Raw genomic sequence first — 17635 nt, 5'->3', positions numbered from 1 at the left:
TCTGAAGTTAGAGGTTCCAAGTATGGCTTTCCTGCGTATTGCCATCACTGAAATATAATTGTATTGTACTGTACAGGCTGTGGCAGCTCACCCTGGCCATACACAAGAAGTCTAAGCTCACTGTCTTTATACCTGTTGTCTCCTCCTCAGAAAAGATGGCAGGTCTATTCTTTCTTTTTTATGCCTTCTTTGCATTTTTTTTAAATACACTACAGCTTAGGATTCTATCTAAATATTAAAAAAAAATGAAGTACATAGATACCATCATGCAGCTTCTTAGCTTCTCTCTGCAATGCTATGCCAGAGGCATATGCTTCTATACATCCTTGGCTACCGCACAGGCACTCCGGTCCATCCAGAGATACAACAATGTGCCCAAGCTCAGCAGCACAGAATGAACTGCCATGGATCAATTCGTGCTGGTGAACGATTCCACCTCCAATTCCTGCAAAGATACAAAACCGGCCATGAGTAAAAAAGACAAAATACAGTTTTTAAAGGCCCCGATTCTGTAGGACATTGAAGTTTACATATTCTAATACAGACAAGATAAAATATGTGCATCCATGATCCTCTATACTGAATCCCCAAAAATGACTGGTTACTGAAGAGCTCTTGTCTGTTCAACACACCTACTAAGCAAGCTCAAAGCTCCCTCCTATTCATATAAAACAAACCCGTAAGCAATGCTTATTCTTTCTTCCAAGCTTATATTAAAGGCCTATGGATAGTACTGAACTACTATGACAAATCTTTAAGAGCTTGTGGGTCATGCCCTTTATGCACAAAACTAACCTTCCAAGTGGCCTTAAAATTTTGCATTTCAGATGCTTCATATATTTTAGCAGCACAGTTTGACAGCTGTAGAATGACTGTGAACTCTGTGCTGAAGACCCAGGGCATTTAAACCCAGTCCCCTGCTGCCCCTTCACAAACGCAGGTGGGGATTTATCAGCCAGTTACTATTGCCACCATTGTAAAGGACTTTAAAAAAAAAAGTTGCACATATCTGCTTTTGAGATATTGTATGTCTTATTCAGGTGCTTATCTAGCTGTTCTACATATATGTTCTGATCTGACTTCTATTTCTGCAGATGAAAGAGAATTAACTGATCTATAAAGCTGAATAAAGCAAAAATATTCCAGCTAAAGTTGGTCAGATTTTGCTTATTTTGAAAAAACTGCTTGCCTGCATAACTGTATCAGCAGAAATTCTTTTATTGAGAAGCCTGTACCGTGCAAAAGGTTTAATTTGCCTGAATAAAAGTAAAAGCACCCCCAAAGGAACAAATAAATACAGTGGCAAAAGGACTTTCGGTTTAAGAAATTAATGTATAAAAGTTTTACAGGCACAATGGTGTTGTTTATGCCTTTAATATCAGATGAGACTCACTCAGATGAGTGATGCTAGTGATATTTTGACCCTGGGTTTCACTGAGCTGTAACATACCCACCTGTACCAGTGATGAGCGTTACAAAATTTTCTACTCCCTTTCCATGACCAAATTTCCTTTCAGCTAGAGCTGCACAGTTTCCATCGTTGTCCACCCAGACTGGCAGGTGCAGAGCATCAGATATTGGGGTTCTGAGATCCACGGAGCTCCACTCCTGAATGAGTTTTGTGGAGTGAAGCACAATTCCTTCTCGGGGGTTTACCCGTCCACCTGTGGAAATACCTAAGTCCCAGAAATACAGGAGAGAAAAAACAAAATTAAGTCTACGTAAAACTTTGAGTAAAAATATTTTTTTCCTCTGTGCATTGACAAGTATTTATATTTCTAATATAGGCCTTGAAACAGAGTGCGAAAATAAGAAATTCCATGTATTTCTGGCAGTGCCATTTCTGACATGTACAGAGAAGTCATAGAACTCCCTTGCTCTAGTCATGACACACCTAGCTAGTATCTTAGGACTAACTAAATGGGCAATGGTTGACGTTAGTCTTCCTACTTCAGGCAAGATTGCAAAGAATTTTAATATCTATGTTTATTTTTAGCTATGTATGAAAGATAATACAAGAGCAAACTGTAAAAGTGTTCAATTTCTCCCTAGAATTAAAAAAAAAATTGCAACAAAACCTTACTTAATAGTTGCTAAGTCAGCAAAAGCTCGTTAAAACATACCTACTTTTTGTCCTAAGTATGTAATCAACGTAGACAAACATGGAAATAGCAGAAGCTGTCTCTTCATCCTCTTTTCTCTACTATCAGCTCCAGAAAGGTAAGTTAAATACTGCTGCAGGCATCTCTGCTGTAGTCACGTAAGTGATTCTCAAGCAGACTGGGATACCGACAGCAATCTACTTCTGTACTACAGAGTGCAAGCTAGGTAATGCATTTTTGGTAAATTTACTGTCCAAGAGCAGTGAGTGGATAGCTCTCATAAACATCTCAAAGCAAGATTTGTGCATACAACTGTATCTGCTTTGGCTTAAAATTTGTGTTTGGTAAAAAAAAAAATAAATCATTAATAGCTGCTGGTGTTCTCTGGAAATGTTAATCTTTTCCCTCATTTTCATAAAGCTGTTTCTAATACAAATTCTTTGAGTGAGAAAAACCACCACGACAACACAAAGACAAAAGCATAGAAACTAATTACACAGCTGTTACAATCTAGACTTAACGTGGACATCAAGACACAAAGATGTTGAAAACTATTTTTTTCAGTGTTCTGCTCTTTAGTCGCTCTTTAAACATGTTTTGTATTAATGGGAGTTCTTCAATACAAGTTACGCTCATGTAGCTATTTTTTTGAGTGATGACCAAAAGAAAGAAAAAGCTTTTCTCATAGAGCTATTAACAGAAAGCTTTCTTCTCATTTATTTCCAATGATTATTACTTTTACCCTTGCCTATGACAGCTAGTCAGAGTTACTGATAATGGCTCCAGGATTAAGTCTGACCCTTTCTCTTCTACCTTGCAAAAATTCCTCCAAACTTATAGGAACACTCCAACTTATGATTATTAACCTTAAGGAAATTACTATCATCTAGCAAATTAATTATTCCCATAGGAATTTTATGTCTTTCTCTAAAGAGAAATCTTAATTTCAACTAGCATTCTGATTCAAACTGTAAGGCTGAACGAGGCAAGGAGCAGCTAACAAAAATAAAGTAATCAGGTAAGAAATTTATTGTATTCTGTAGCACACCTCCTCAGTGGGCTGAAGAATAAATAGGGATGTTATCCTGGTAGAATGACAAACAAAAGGAAAGCTTTTTCCCCACATAAAAACTCTGTAAATTGCTACCTTTTCTACAGGAAGTTTGAGGCTTGCAAGATTCAGCACCTGGGCACAGTAAAACAGTCTGGCTGGTTAAGTCATGTGTGTTACCAGACAGGTAGCCTGAAAGATTTGTTGTGTGTGTATATATCTTATGACAAGAAGGACATGGACTCGTTAGAGCAGATTCAGAGGAGGGCCACAAAAATGATCAGAGAGGTCTGGAGCACCTCTCCTATGAAGACAGGCTGAGGGAGCTGGGATTGTTTAGCCTGGAGAAGAGAAGGCTCTGAAGGCCACCTTACTGTGGCCTTTCAGGACATATTATAGGGGGCTTGTAAGAAAGACAGGACCTTTTTACCTGGTCCTATAGTGGCAAGATGAATGGAAATGGTTTTAAACTGAGAGAGGGTAGATTTAAATTGGATATAAGGAAGAAGTTTTTCATCATGCAGGTGGTGAGGCACAGGAACAGGTTCCCCAGAGAAGCTGTGGATGCCCCATCCCTGACCGTGTTCAAGGACAGATTGGATGAGGCTTTGAGCCACCTGGTCTGATGGGAGGGGGGTTGGACGAGATGATCTGCAAGTTCCCTACTAACCCAAACCATTCTATGATTCTGCTACGTAATAAGTAAGACGGAAATGAAAGAAAAGGTTGCCTTTGTCTCTGTGAGCTGCAAAACTGATCTAACCTTCTAGCCTTTTTATTCTGCTTTAGTGTAACCGAGGATTCTGCTGCACAGTTGATCCTAGCCATAAAGAAAGGCTTATAGGCAACAGTGGAAATTGGACTCAGCTGCAGTTACGTTTCAAGAGCTGTTTCAATATACACACAGCATCTGGGTCACAATTCTGAGACTGCAGTTAACTTAAAAGTCCACTTCTGCTATATACCACAGACTTTACACAGGCTTCACTTAGAGAACCTGTAGAATGCGTCATTCAAAACCACAATCATGAAGCTCAGACACAACACAAACAGCAACCTTTTAAGTGAAGTGGGAGCCTCTCCTCTAAGTTTAATCGTGTTGGAGGTTAGGACTTAGGCGCTGTTAAAGCTTAGCAGATTGCATTCCTGGCTGCTACAGACTAGGGCAACTTCAGTTTTTATAGCCAGTTTCTCATTTTCATAGTCACTTTAAATTTATTTTCTGTGTGTGTTAGGAATGTAATTTAAGTGTTTAAAATACACAGGATCTGTTTTAGAGAAATATTTTAAATTAATTGATAGTGATTTAATTACATGTTACAATCAGATGAAAATACAAAAGAAGGTAATATTTATTAACTTACCTACTCCCAAAATTCTGCAGTTCAGTTGTACTGCCTCTGATGCAGCTTCTATACACATCTTTAGAATTAAACCTAGTCTGTCTTCGTAAGTTTTAGGGTTGAGCTGTGTATACTTCTTAACTATTTCACCCTAGAAAATAAAAATCACAAACATGATGCGTGGAAATGTACTTTATGATGAAATTTCTCTTGAATTTCAACACAAGTCAACCTAAAAATGGGAAGTCACAACTCTTCTCTTTTCATAAAAAAAAAAAAAAGGAAGTATATCTTAGGTCTTGGTCCTACAAACTGTTCTGTGTAGTAAGATTCCTGGTGACTATGGGGGACAAGCTTGCAAGATTAGGTCTTACATTATGCTTCAACCACCTGTCTGAAATAAAATACATAATGAACATGTGGGTTGTGTAAGGAAATATTACAGGGCTTGCTGGAACTGTTGTTGGGAGTAAACTGTGATACAGCAGTGTTGTTAAGCTCATTTTTGAAGTGTTAAAAAGATCAAGAGAATAACAAATAGTAAAAGGACATAAAATCCACAGGACTTTAAGAATAAAATGTTTCCAATTTGACTACCTGGAAGTTTGAATGGTTTCGTAGACACTGCTACTTTACCAACTAGAGGCGAGTTAGATAGAGAGAAATACCTGAAATTTCAATGTATAACTTTCCATCCTTTCAGAAATAACATTTTTTCTAAGCAGTTATGATTCTGAGTCACTTGAAATATTTCTGGAGCACCATCTACTTTGATGTCTGACATATGTGGGAAGGAGGTCCCAAGAGAAAGGGACTGTTTTTAAAGCCTACCAGTCATGCGGTGGCAATGAAAAGAACTATGCACACCCGAATCTGTGGGTACTAGGGAACCTTAGTGTAATGTTAATATTGCAGGATTAGGACAGGAAAATACAGAAGACACATCAGAAAGTTGTCCTGTAGTTCTAGGACTTCCCACAGAAAAGAAGTAGCTAGGAACAAGTACTAGCAAATGGGCTTTGCTAGTTTAACAGCAGCTTTAGAAAAGCAAACCAGCAAGGCAAGTTGCATCAAGGCTGGATGAGAAGTCCACCCAGTTGGGGAAAATCTACTTTATCCCTCAACAGCAAAAGCCAGTAGGACTGCTTGTTTTTGGAGGTGTTTTATGTTATACACATATCCCCACCACAGGAACAGATGCACAAAGCCCAGTAGAGTTTGCAGAATAGCTAAAAGAATAACAGAGTATTTACCTTCATACTGACGATTGCTACTCGGAGATTTGTTCCACCTAGATCCACAGACAAAGCACTCTGTGTCTCTAGAATATGGTCTATATCTTGAGAGATATTATCTTTGACAGGAGGAAAACAGAATTTCTTTTGCAATGGCTCTTTGAGATTGATGGATTTGAGGAACTTCAAAATCCTTGGAACAGCATTACCATCTCCATATATTTTTGAGCTGTAATATGAGAAAAGAGATCAATTTAAATGTAAATAACACTGCAATCTATGAAGTTGTTTTTTTTTTTTTTTTTTACATGATAGGATACTGTAATACTGTAACATTACAAAATTTTGGTATGACTATTCTGACAATGCTGCACCTCAGACTACTCAAGTGAGTCATGGGATATGGTAGAATACAGTAGTCTGAATATCATACACAACAGATTATGCAATTTGGCATTAGCTCCATTTAGGAATGTGGAACACGGAATGTAGAAGAATGGAAGGTTAATCATGCCAAAAAAAAAAAAAAAGAAGAAAAAAAATTAAGTGTTTAATGAAAGGACACACACATAATAAAGTTATAAAATTACATAAATTAAGAATTTGATTTCCGTATATACCACATGCCCAGACAAGATGTGCTTATCAGAAAGATGACAACTAAGTAACAATTAATGGTACATTCATGCCAGTTTGCTACAGAGAAGTCTCATTTTAAAATATTGCCATACCTAAAGCACACATTTGTTATTCCAGAATTTATTTTTCTTACTTTACTGAGGTTCTTGAAAAATATACTCTTGAATTTTGTCCTTAATTAAACACATGTAATCTCCTGAAGCTTTTAAGAACTCAGTTATTTTAGAACTGTGAGTCAGTACTGTATGGCTGAAGAGGAATGAATTCATCCAGCAGCTCCCTTGGGAGCTTGCACTCAGGGCTCTCTGTGTATCATGCCTGAAGTCAATCCAGCTATGAAGTAACATGTCCTTCAGGCAGGAGTTAGGGGCAGACAGTCAGGATGTTCTCCCTCATGCTGCTACCATGGAGCAAGCTATCATGTTAATCTAAGCCTCACATATGAATTTCTCAATTTTCTGTTGAATGTTAAATTTCTAGTTATACCAAAATAATCCTAGCAACATTTTGCTCTCCAGACACAAATCCCCACACCAGAGATTGCACTATGACTCTGAATGAGCCATGTAAAATGAAAAATAATTTGCAACCTCAGATTAGTGCACTGGAAAGAGTGATCAAATATGACCACGTCAGAACTAAAAGCCTATTTCTCTACTGCTTTAGCATCTCAAAGGAAGACAACGGTACTTACCATGGGTACTGTTTACCAAACTGAAGCTTCAGAGCATGCAGAATCTTATCCTGTGTGTCAGCATCACGAACATGAAGAACGTTTTCACCTAGACAGCAAAAGTTAACAAAATAGGACAGGTCAGCTACTTTTAAGATGTTAGAGCATAAGAAGAGATCAATTTAGAAATTGCTTTAGAGATGAGTACGTATAATTATTTTTGTTTACTATGAGCAGGAAAGACTGCAGCCAAATGAACACTACTCTTCAACCTTTCTGTGCCTGCCCTTGCTCCCAGTGAAGCAACACTGACTCCTATAGGATGTTGTCATGCCTTACAAAACACTGGAGAGTAAAGTACCTTTCAACAGAATACTACTATTAAATTAAAAGAGCACTGATGAAAAGAGGGAGGCAAATGGCTGTTTGTGCCATATCTGTGTCACTGAAATACCACAATACAGTTAATTCCTGAAGTAGTGATGAGTTCCTGTTTTTACAGTGAAAATTGTATGCACACAAAACACTGAACTAAAGAAAAAAAAAAGTTGCCTATTCTGCTACACTCCAAATGGAGATACATTTTAACTTGTCCACAGTCAAAAGCCTAATTATTTTAAGCAAAACATACAAACATCACTAACATGGTACAGGAATAGCAAGCAAAGTTTTAGAATAGGTCAAAAATTATTTTGCACCGATACTGCAGGATGGTCTCTGTAAAACATTTGGTTTACTTTATTCCATAGAACAACAAAAAAAAATCAAAACGAAACAGAAATATAAAGAAATTAAAGTAGTTATGTAACTATAAAACACAAACCTGTAGTTATAAAACACAAACCTGTTTCTCTTCCTGTCTGACGCGTCCCCAGGTTGATAACAGGTGTACCAAATGCTCCCACCTCTCTGACACCACAACTGCTGTTGCCAATCATACAGCCTGCATGAGCGACTAGCTGAATGAACTGGTCAAACGGGACATGCTTCACTGCCCGGAAATTGGGATGATGTTCAATGCCCTTCTTCCTCATCACCCGAACCATCTCTTTGCTTCCTACAGAAAAACAAAAGGCACAAATAAATGATTCAAGTTCTGCTGCTCTGCTGAAAGCCTCAACACGCAAAGGAGCTGAAAGCAGTCAGTTGAATTGTCACCTCAGAGCTGTTTTTGTTCCCTTTCAGGCATAAAAGCCTAAGTGTGATCCCAAAATCCACTATAAAAAGCCTTCCTGTAATATTTTAATTAGTGAAGGAGGCATTGAATGTTGCTTCTGCATGTCACATGGTTTCCCTTCATCTTCTTCCTGAATGTGGAGAAGATGTTCTCCAGCACTGTGGACATAGAGTTGCAGTGGATGCAAGCCTGATGCTGAAATCGTCCAGCTCCATCCTGCTGGAGGTTCTGGGATAAAAACACTCTGTAAGAACCAGTATATGCTTTACATACTATCTATTATCTGTCCTTCTGTCATGCAGGCGTTTTACTCACCTGCATCCACGTTGGGGAACAGAACAAGTGTTCTCTTGTTGAAGGAGATGAGTGCATCTAGAGTCAGCTCAAACATCTTTATGGAATGTTTAATGTCCGTGGTTACAGGATGTTGCAAAGCAACTATATAATCTCTGGGTTTGACATCTTCACCTGTTCAAATGGAAAAAGAATAAAAGGTTATGTTTGTTTGTTATTTTTTGTTGTAGTTTTTTTTTTTTGATTGTTTTTTTTTTTTAATTGGTAAAGAATAGTATGAAGAAGAGACGACACAGTTCTGAAACTACTGACACAAAAGCCTCCACAGTCAAGGCACTGAACGGGATATCTTACATGTAAATTTCAGTGCTACAATAAAACTTGAGGGGTAACAGGAGGGTTTAGCTTGTTACTTGCTTCTCTAAGTAAAACTCATAATTTTCACCTTTCTCTAAAACCCAATACACTGTTAACATGCAGGCCTCGATCTAAAGCATTGCAAAAGACCAGGACAGAGTGGAGAGCCTGTTATGACATCACTCTAAATCTGGAATAACATGAAAGCCCTGGAGCAGCTCTTAACTTTCACTAATGGCTTTGAGAAAATAATGTCCTGCAGTGCTGTTTCACAACAGCAGGTGGACAGGTATGATCATTCTTACAGCAGTACAGAATTCTCATTATCACTCATTACTCAAGTTTTCTGTCAGTTCTCCATCATCAGGCAAAGACTTTATTCCCATTGCTTTAAAAATGTGAAAGCTGTACTTGTTTTAGTACATTTGTTAAACAATTTATCTGCTAAATATTCACCTATTGATCTAGTAAGATTCTACCTTCTAAGTACACAAGTTATTGTGCCAGATAGGACATTGCTTTGTCAAACACAAAAAGCAAACACAAAACTCCACTATTTACCAAAATTACTTTTAAGCAAATTAACACGAATGGCCCTGTTACAGTGAATTCCTCAAAAGAATATTCAAAATATAAAATCCCTTTGATTTTTTTTTTCTGTAATTAGTCTTAAATAGCTCAGATTCTCTTTTGATACATCCTTTATACCATCATAACTGTTCACATAGGAAAAAGTCTATTTTTAAATTGTTCATATCAAAGAAGTTATCAATTTAAGGAAGGTTTTTTTTTTTTGACTTTGTAAAAGGATCAGATGTATTTGCTAAGACAGATTTGTAGCAATACTTGATACAGGGAGCAAACATACTGTTTTTTTGTTGTTGTTGTCTGTGTTTTTTGTTTTGTTTGTTTGTGTGGAAACACGTTCATAATAATACCCAATTAAATAAACTAAAACCTGCTAGCAACAAGCCTGCCTGTTGCTTCCTGTACTCTACTCAAAGCCACTGGTCAACAGATCCCCAAGTCCCTGTGGACCACAGATTAATAACCCAGTCAGAGTTTGTCTGAAGTCACAGGAATAACATTAAGAAGTGGACTACTTACCTAGCCACACACGTATAACACTCATGTAGTCTTTATTTTTGGCAGAGAGTAGCTTGTCATACGAGGGACAGCCCGCTAAAAGGATGCGGTCGTGGTCCTCACACATGGCTATCAAATGCTGCTCCGCACTCCTGGTGCAGCACACATGGTAGTGGGCCAGTTTGGTGATAGCGTGCCTAATAGAGTCATCAATGGTCCCACTGACTTCCCCGCCTTCAATGTGAAGAATGCGGATATTCATCAGGGCTGCAGATGTGGCTAGTGCCAAAGCATCAAATCTGTCACCGTGAACGATCATTATGTCAGGTTTCAGGCGATTCAGGACATCTGGTAACTTCACTAACGCCAGGCCCACTGACTCCACCATGGCTGCCTCATCCTCCCCTCTCACAATAGTGTGCAGTCTTGTATGAATATCGAAGTCATCCTGTTCAATCATGCGATAGGTGTTCCTGAAGATACGAGAAAAAGGGTTAGAGGAAATGCAACTTGGTTTTACAGCAACACAGCTTGACAGAATAATTGCATACTAGAAAACTGTAACAGTGCTATGCTTGAACAAAGGCCTGCGTATCCTTCCCTAAGCAAACAAATGTATAAACACAAGAGACAATGCAAAGCTGAGGACTCTATGTTCAAGTAAAATACCTTGCTGCTATCATCTAACAGAAAAAAGTTTTTTTTTAATTATTTTTTTTTAAATCAGGTTAGTTTTACAGTGTTGAATACATGTACACCTTGCCATGTTACTGCATGAAAACAATGGCCAGTATAAAGCAGAGAGCATAAGGCTGAGAATGTACAGTGGTGGAACTTCACTCCTCAGCAGCTTCAGGTAACAGAACTTCCCACAATCTCACAGAAAATAGCAAGTCCAAAATGTGTCTTTACTTGAAGATATGCATAGCATTTCTAAAAGTTTAGTGATGCTGGCATGCTGAGGCCCTTATGCTAACATCTACCTTTGTCTTGCAAAGTGTTTTCCTATCAATTTCATTTAACTGAGCTCAATCTGATAAATGCACGCAGAGAAAAGCAGAAACCAACCTCAGCAATAAACATGCTTTTCTTTCTGCTTTTCTCCATTCCCTCAGCAAAGCGTATACTCACCTGGGATATAGGAAGTCCTTCCAAAGGAAGGGATCCAGAACAAGACATTCCATTTTCCCATGAAGGTGATCTGACTGCTTACATACAGGGTGTTATGGAGGGGACCCTCATCTCCCTTGCCAAACCATACGTAATATACCTATTAGCTACTCATTTCGTCAGAGTAAAATGACCTCTCCCTTTCTTTCCCTGCAATCCTGGATGTGAAAACTTAACAGTATTCAACTGTGATACCAAATATATAAAGACTTTAATCAGTAAATATGCAAACTGGAAGAGCTTCAGCTTTGAATGACTGCAGACTATCTTTTCGCTGTGAAAGTTCAAAACTGTAACACACTGTTGTTTGATAATCATCAGACTCTGAGGGAAATTTGAATGAATTTCTCACTTCATGAGAAATTCTATGATTTGGCTGAAAACTTCAGCTACAGCATTTACTAAGCTGGTTTGAAAAAAATATGCAATCTCAAAAGGAGCTGGGAAATGAAATAAAAAGTACTTGAAATGTCTGAAAATTTATATTTAAAAATGTTGTTGTTATGTGCATTCATGATGACAAGTAGTTTGTGACCCAGCATTTGTGATGTTATTGCCAACACAGCAGAAACAGATTGGGAGAGGTACAAAAATCCACCTTACCCATAATCATCAATCAGGTGGGAACCAAGCACTACAACGTCAAGCTCAAAGAACTGTGGTTCTGCCTTAATGCCAAACATAATGGGAGCTAATTTTGAATAATCAGCACGGTTGCAAGTAGCAACACAGACACGTAGTTTGTGGTTGTTTCCATTCTTCTCCATGACTTCTTTTTGTTTCTGTTTTGAAAGATTCTTGAAATACAGTTCCTGAAAAAAAAAACAAAAAACAAACAAAAAAAACATATTAATAATAATCTTTATAGCAAGTATATGGTGTGCTTAGTGAAAAGCATAAGTAATTGCAGTCCAGAACTGTAGGCGCATATCTCACCCATTGATAACAGACAACTAATAGCTTACAGTACCTATAATTAGAAGATTTTTGGAAGTACATTTTTTAAAAAATCTAAATGTCACAATTTTAATACCTTATAAATAATTCACATATTCTATATAAGCAATATTTAAGTATTAGTGACTTCAATTGTAATTAACCTTTGGAAGAAGGGGCAGGCAATGCAGGAAGACTACAGAGCTATTGTCAAGTTGTGCAGGTAGAAAATTGGAAGTGCCAAAGCCCAACTGGAACTCTGTTTGGCTAGTGCAGTGAAAGATAACAAAAAATGCTTTTTAAAATACTTCAATTGCAAATGGGGGATTAAGGAGAATCTTACTGGATGTGAGGGGGAACATAGGGATGAAAGATGAGAATAATGCTGACATACTTAATGTCTTTTTTGCCTGTCTTTATTTGCAAAAAATTATTCCCAGGGTATCCAGCCCCAGACTTGGAAGTCAGTGGTAGGGAGGGAGACAAAGCACCTATAATATGATGAACTGTGGGTGACATATTATATCATTTGAACGTTCACAGGACTATGGGGCTTCACACAAGCGTAGTAAAGCAGCTGGTGGAAGTGCTCGCCAAGCCACTCTCAGTAACTTACCAGCAGTGCTGGCTGACTGGGGAGGTCACAGTTCACTGGAGGCTAGCAGATGAGACTCCAATCCACAAGGGGAGGAAGAAGGATCCAGGGAACTACACCCATGTCAATCCGACCTGGGTACTGGGGAAGGCTATGGAGCAGATCATCTTCAACTCCATCTCATGCACCACTTGGTAAGGAATGCAGGCTGCATGGGTTTACAGAAGACAGGTCCTGCCTGACTAACCTGATCTCCTCCTGTGACAAGGTGACCCACTTAGCAGATGAGGGACAGGCTGTGGATGCTATCTACTTGGGTTTTAGTAAAGCATTAGACACTGTTTCCCACAGAATTCTCCTGGAGAAACTGGCTGCTGGTGGCTTAAATAAGAGGTCACAGGTCACTGGCTGAAGAACTGGCTGGGATCAGTCACGGTGAATGGTGGCTGTTCACCAGCAGCATTCCCCAGGGGGTCCTGGGGACAGTTTTGTTTAACATCTTTATCAAACATTTGGAGCAGGGGACGGAGTGCACCCTCAGCAAGTTTGTGGACAACACGTTAGGTGGGACTGTCAATTTGCTTGAACGTAGGAAGGTTTTGCAGGGTGTGATATATGGAGTAATAATTCGTGTAAAGAAGATGGTTGATGTTAATAAAGAAGGGGGAGATGTGGGAGCGTGGCCATGGGGGTCAGCAAGCCCCATGGTTGGTGATAACATCAGACTCTTAACGATGAGGCCATCAGGAATGTAAAGAGTTTAGAGGGGCAGTCTCAGGTTCCTTGTTCTCCAGCCATTAAGGCATGGAAGTTTCTGGGTGTTTGCTGTTGCCCGGCAAAGTTGTTAGACCAACGAGAAGTTGTTGGAAAAGGATTGCTGTGGGGTGAAGGGTGTAAGAGGGGAGCCTGTCCTTGAGATGAGAATGCAACATGATATAATGGAGTCATGTCATCAATAAAGTACAAAGGGACAGGGACATTGATCGCCTCATGAAGACATGTTTGGCCAAACTCAGTGAACCCCTCAGAGAAGCTCGTACCGAAAGTCGCTGGAAATGGGCGCACCGGAGCTGCAGAGAAGCGAAGGCTGAGAGAAGCAGAGCTGTGCACACAACTGCCCCTCACTGGTAAGCTGTTGCGCATTATGGGGAATCATACGTCCTTAGAAACAAAGACTGTCCTGGTAACCTTACAGCTTATTCTCCTTCTTAACAATCAGACAGTTTATGAGCCTGAAATATGGGACCAAACTGAGGTCAAGGTGTGGGACTCTGCAACTAAAAATGACAAGGTTGCAGTGGGATTGCTCGGCACCTGGCAAGCAGTCTCTGAGGCCTTAAAGAGCCGTGTGGGACCACAGTCAGACACGTGTGGTTTGCCAGACAGTGAGGGAGCTGCAGAGTGAGGAGAGTGTCAGTCTCTTTTGTCAGGTGAGAAGTTATGATATGCAAGGAAACAGCCTTGAGTTACACCAGCGGAGATTTAGATTAGACATTGGGAAGACTTTCTTCATGCAGAGTGTGGTCAAGCGCTGGAACAGGCTGCCCAGGGAAGCGGTGGAGCTCCCATCCCTGGAGGTATTTAGCAGGCACATGGATGAAGCACTAAGGGACATGGCTTAGTGCTAGGACACAGTAGGTCAAGTTGATGGTTGGACTTGGTGGTGCATCAAGAAAAGAACTGAAGGTCTTTTCCAACCCAGATGGTTCTGTGATTCTAAGTAGCAGAATGGCTTTCCCTGTTCAAATGGAAACTTTTATGTAAAAAAATTATTGGTGCCTTAGTAAGTTATGAAAAAAAAAATAATCTATTCAAAACCACACAAAAGAACAAACTAGTAAGAGCTACATCCACTGACAGACTCCAGTAACAAAAAAAAAAAAAAAAAAAAGGTTGTGGTCAAGTCAGTTTACGTATCTGTTAAAAACACTTTGGTGAAGCAAAGTGAGTTAAATATTGACTCATAATCCCTTTAATCCCTTCCATACTATTTTGCAGGCCAAAGTACATCACAATATTAAATAATACAACATTAGATTACAGACAACTTTGGGAGATAGTAAGGATAATAATAATAATCGTAAGTTAATAATAATCAGAACTCCAGATCACCTTGATTATCGTTGTCCTTATTATTATTTTAAAGGGTTCCTGAGAATTAAAATTTCCCAGGAAGTGACTGACTATTTTTACTAGCAACATGAACAGTTACTGTAACAAGACATTTCCTCCAATTAACTTTTCCAGCTTGTAAAGTAGCTGATTAAACTACATTATGATGTTTAATGTTTACCTGTCCCATGTTAATCGTTTCACCCTGCTATTTTCACAACCCTCCACCCCTGCCCGAAACGTAAGAACTGGGAAAAACAACAACAATAACAACAAAACTTTAGAGAAAAATATGTCTTAAAAAAATGATATAGGATCTAAAATTGCACTGCCACCTCCCCTTCTTCTCCCAGCTGTAATCAAGTTGGTAGCACAAAATATCAGATCAGATATTTATAAGTTTTCTGTACTTCTGAAAATAACTGGACTGAAAATAACTGGACTTCAAATTAGTACCATCCTCTGGGTATGAAATCTAATGCTACATCAGATTTTTACTGCATTTTGGTAGCAAGTAAACTCAAGTTAACTTTTTCCAGCTTAATGGACATGGATCACTTATCTCTGACTGAGACACAGCAGTATCAATCTTTCTACTCATTTTGATACCTAGGGAAGCTCTTACTACGCAGCTGCTATGCAAGCATGACAACAACACTGACTGTCCAATTTCATGCTCTTTTACATCTATTATTGTTTTTTTTTACACTGCAATAGAAGTTTGTGGTGAGGAAAACAGAGAATTACTTCCACAAGATATTAGCTATGATGGAAGGCCCAAATTTTATTATTTTGGTTAAGACTCAAAGTTAGATGATAGTCTGGAGTAGCATATAGTACACCACACAAATAATTCAAAACAAAAACGTTTTCAGTAATTTTTCCAGTAAATTTTTAAAATAAGGTCTATTAGGCTATTATTAGGCATCCCACTCCCATGATGTATATATAAAACTTCAGCAACTTTTTAAAGATCTCCCTATTTTTAATGCTTATTAGGTTTTATCATACACAATGAAAAAATATTTTGTGTAAAGTCATGTCAGGACTATCAGGAATCTGTCCTGAGTTGACAAGGGTAAAACATGTTTCTAGTCTCCACTTGCAAGCTGTAAGGGCTCTACAAAACTCTAACTGGCATGGTGATTTATTTTTTCCCTAGCACAACTCCAACAACAGTGATTCCTGAGTCGTTTACCTTTCAAAATGAAAATAAAGTGGCAAAAACCAGTGACGGCTGGCATGACTCAGCTCACCAGAAATGCAATTTCTTATTCACCCCAGCAAAGCAGCAACACCAACCAACTTCAGCAGAACAGACACAACCTGGAATTTCAGCAATTGATTACTATGACAAATTAAGCTGAGTTCTATGGGTTTCTGCCACAAAGTAATAGATATTGTTTTACAATGAGCAGAGATTCATTGTATTTTCATTAGCATTTTGCTTCAAAAATAGTATGTTAATTAACTACCAGTTTACATTTTCAAAGGGGTAAAAAATAATCGTTCAGACAAAGTAGTTTCTCCTGCTTAAAATTTCTGCAGTTATGTGTGTGTATGCTTGCTGTTTTAATTTAATCTTCTCTTTCTTTTTGTCCAGCAGGCTTGAAGCATTTTAAGTGTATGTATGCAACTCAGTACTCGATGTCAAAAATGTAGAGAAAGGGTATTTGTAGAGTTCTAGATGACGTATAAATTTAGATCAGAGAGGGCGTTACCCTGCATCACTGACTGAAACCTTAAGCTAGACAGAGATCTAACTGCGCTGCTTTTTTTTCTAAACAGACCGCTTTTTGGAGGTGCTTCTAAGCAGGACATCCTGTCTACTAATTCTAATGAAATCACACTGAAGACGTGAAGGAAACTTCTGACATTCCCGTAAGCTTGCCTTTGAACCATCATGAATAAGGTTCCTATAATTAGAAGCAAACCTCTCACAAGACCTCTCAAGCCGTCCGCTGCTGCATACATACCCCATACAATACAAACTGAGAAGCCAAGGCAAAAAGGGCACAGAACAACGAGTCTGTACGCTGCCCAAAAAACGTCAAGGCTCCCCATAACTACAGGTCAAACAACTACAGGTCAAACCCCTACAGCCCCAACCTTTATGGTCCCACATCTTGTTACGGCGGCGACAGCAGCCTCTGGAAACAACTTCTGAGGCAGACAGGGCGATGCACCAAAGGCGTACGAGCCGGCAGGCCAGGAACCAAAGCCACTCGTGCCTTTTGTGCATTTCCCCTTCAGCCAGGGCTCGGGGAGCCCCTCAGCAGGCTCATTCCCAGGGGTCTGCCTCTGAAGTTTTATGAGGAAACCACGGAAGGCCTTGGTGCAGGGGCAGCTTTGGTATCGCTGCTGCTTATCTGCCCTGACGGAATGGGCAGCTGAAAGCCAGACGCGTGTTAAATAAACCCAAAGGGGACAGCTGGCACTGAGGGGGCGAAGGGCTGCGCCCCTCCACAGCACCCTCTCCCCGCGCACCTACACAGATATACGCACATATATACACATATATGCATATATAGGCACGTATAATCACATATATACAGGTAAATGTGGATTTATGTGGATATATGTGGATTTACGTGGGTATATGTGGGTATATGTGGGTATATGTGGGTATCTGTCCCCCCGCGGACGCGCGCTCCCCCCTCACGCCCCAACCGCCCCCCCCAGCCGTTGGGGTGCGCGCCCCCTCTCACCTGCGGCGGCAGCAGCCCCCCGCGCCCGCACCACGCGCATGCGCACACCCCTCCTCCTCCTCCCCCCACTCCGCCTCAGCGCAGGCGTGGCGGCGGCCGGCACTGCCTCAGCCCGCGCGGAGGCGCCGAAATAAAAAGTGTTGCCGCCTAGTGACAC

General features: G+C 39.7%; 1 protein-coding gene across 3 annotated transcripts in view; it reads right to left on the bottom strand.

Moving 5' to 3' along the window:
• The window catches only part of GNE (glucosamine (UDP-N-acetyl)-2-epimerase/N-acetylmannosamine kinase), a 28250-nt gene that overhangs the window by 3448 nt on the left and 7167 nt on the right, over positions 1-17635 (bottom strand). The window contains exons 1-10 of one of the 3 annotated variants that reach the window (XM_068668010.1): positions 17479-17566; positions 11731-11939; positions 9979-10430; positions 8536-8688; positions 7888-8100; positions 7065-7152; positions 5750-5960; positions 4518-4647; positions 1455-1676; positions 263-445 (exon numbers count right to left, since the gene is read on the bottom strand). In XM_068668010.1, coding sequence (XP_068524111.1) covers positions 263-445; positions 1455-1676; positions 4518-4647; positions 5750-5960; positions 7065-7152; positions 7888-8100; positions 8536-8688; positions 9979-10430; positions 11731-11894 — 1816 coding nt within the window. In that variant the 5' untranslated portion in view covers positions 11895-11939; positions 17479-17566. Of the gene's footprint in view, positions 1-262; positions 446-1454; positions 1677-4517; positions 4648-5749; positions 5961-7064; positions 7153-7887; positions 8101-8535; positions 8689-9978; positions 10431-11730; positions 11940-12679; positions 13191-17478; positions 17567-17635 lie in introns of those variants that run through there. The other 2 variants (XM_068668009.1, XM_068668008.1) reach the window with 2 other exon arrangements.

Source organism: Anas acuta, chromosome Z, assembly GCF_963932015.1.
Source record: "Anas acuta chromosome Z, bAnaAcu1.1, whole genome shotgun sequence".
Lineage (NCBI taxonomy): Eukaryota > Metazoa > Chordata > Aves > Anseriformes > Anatidae > Anas > Anas acuta.
The sequence above is the reverse complement of the archived record's forward strand: the minus strand, read 5'-3'. Positions and strand labels throughout refer to the sequence as shown.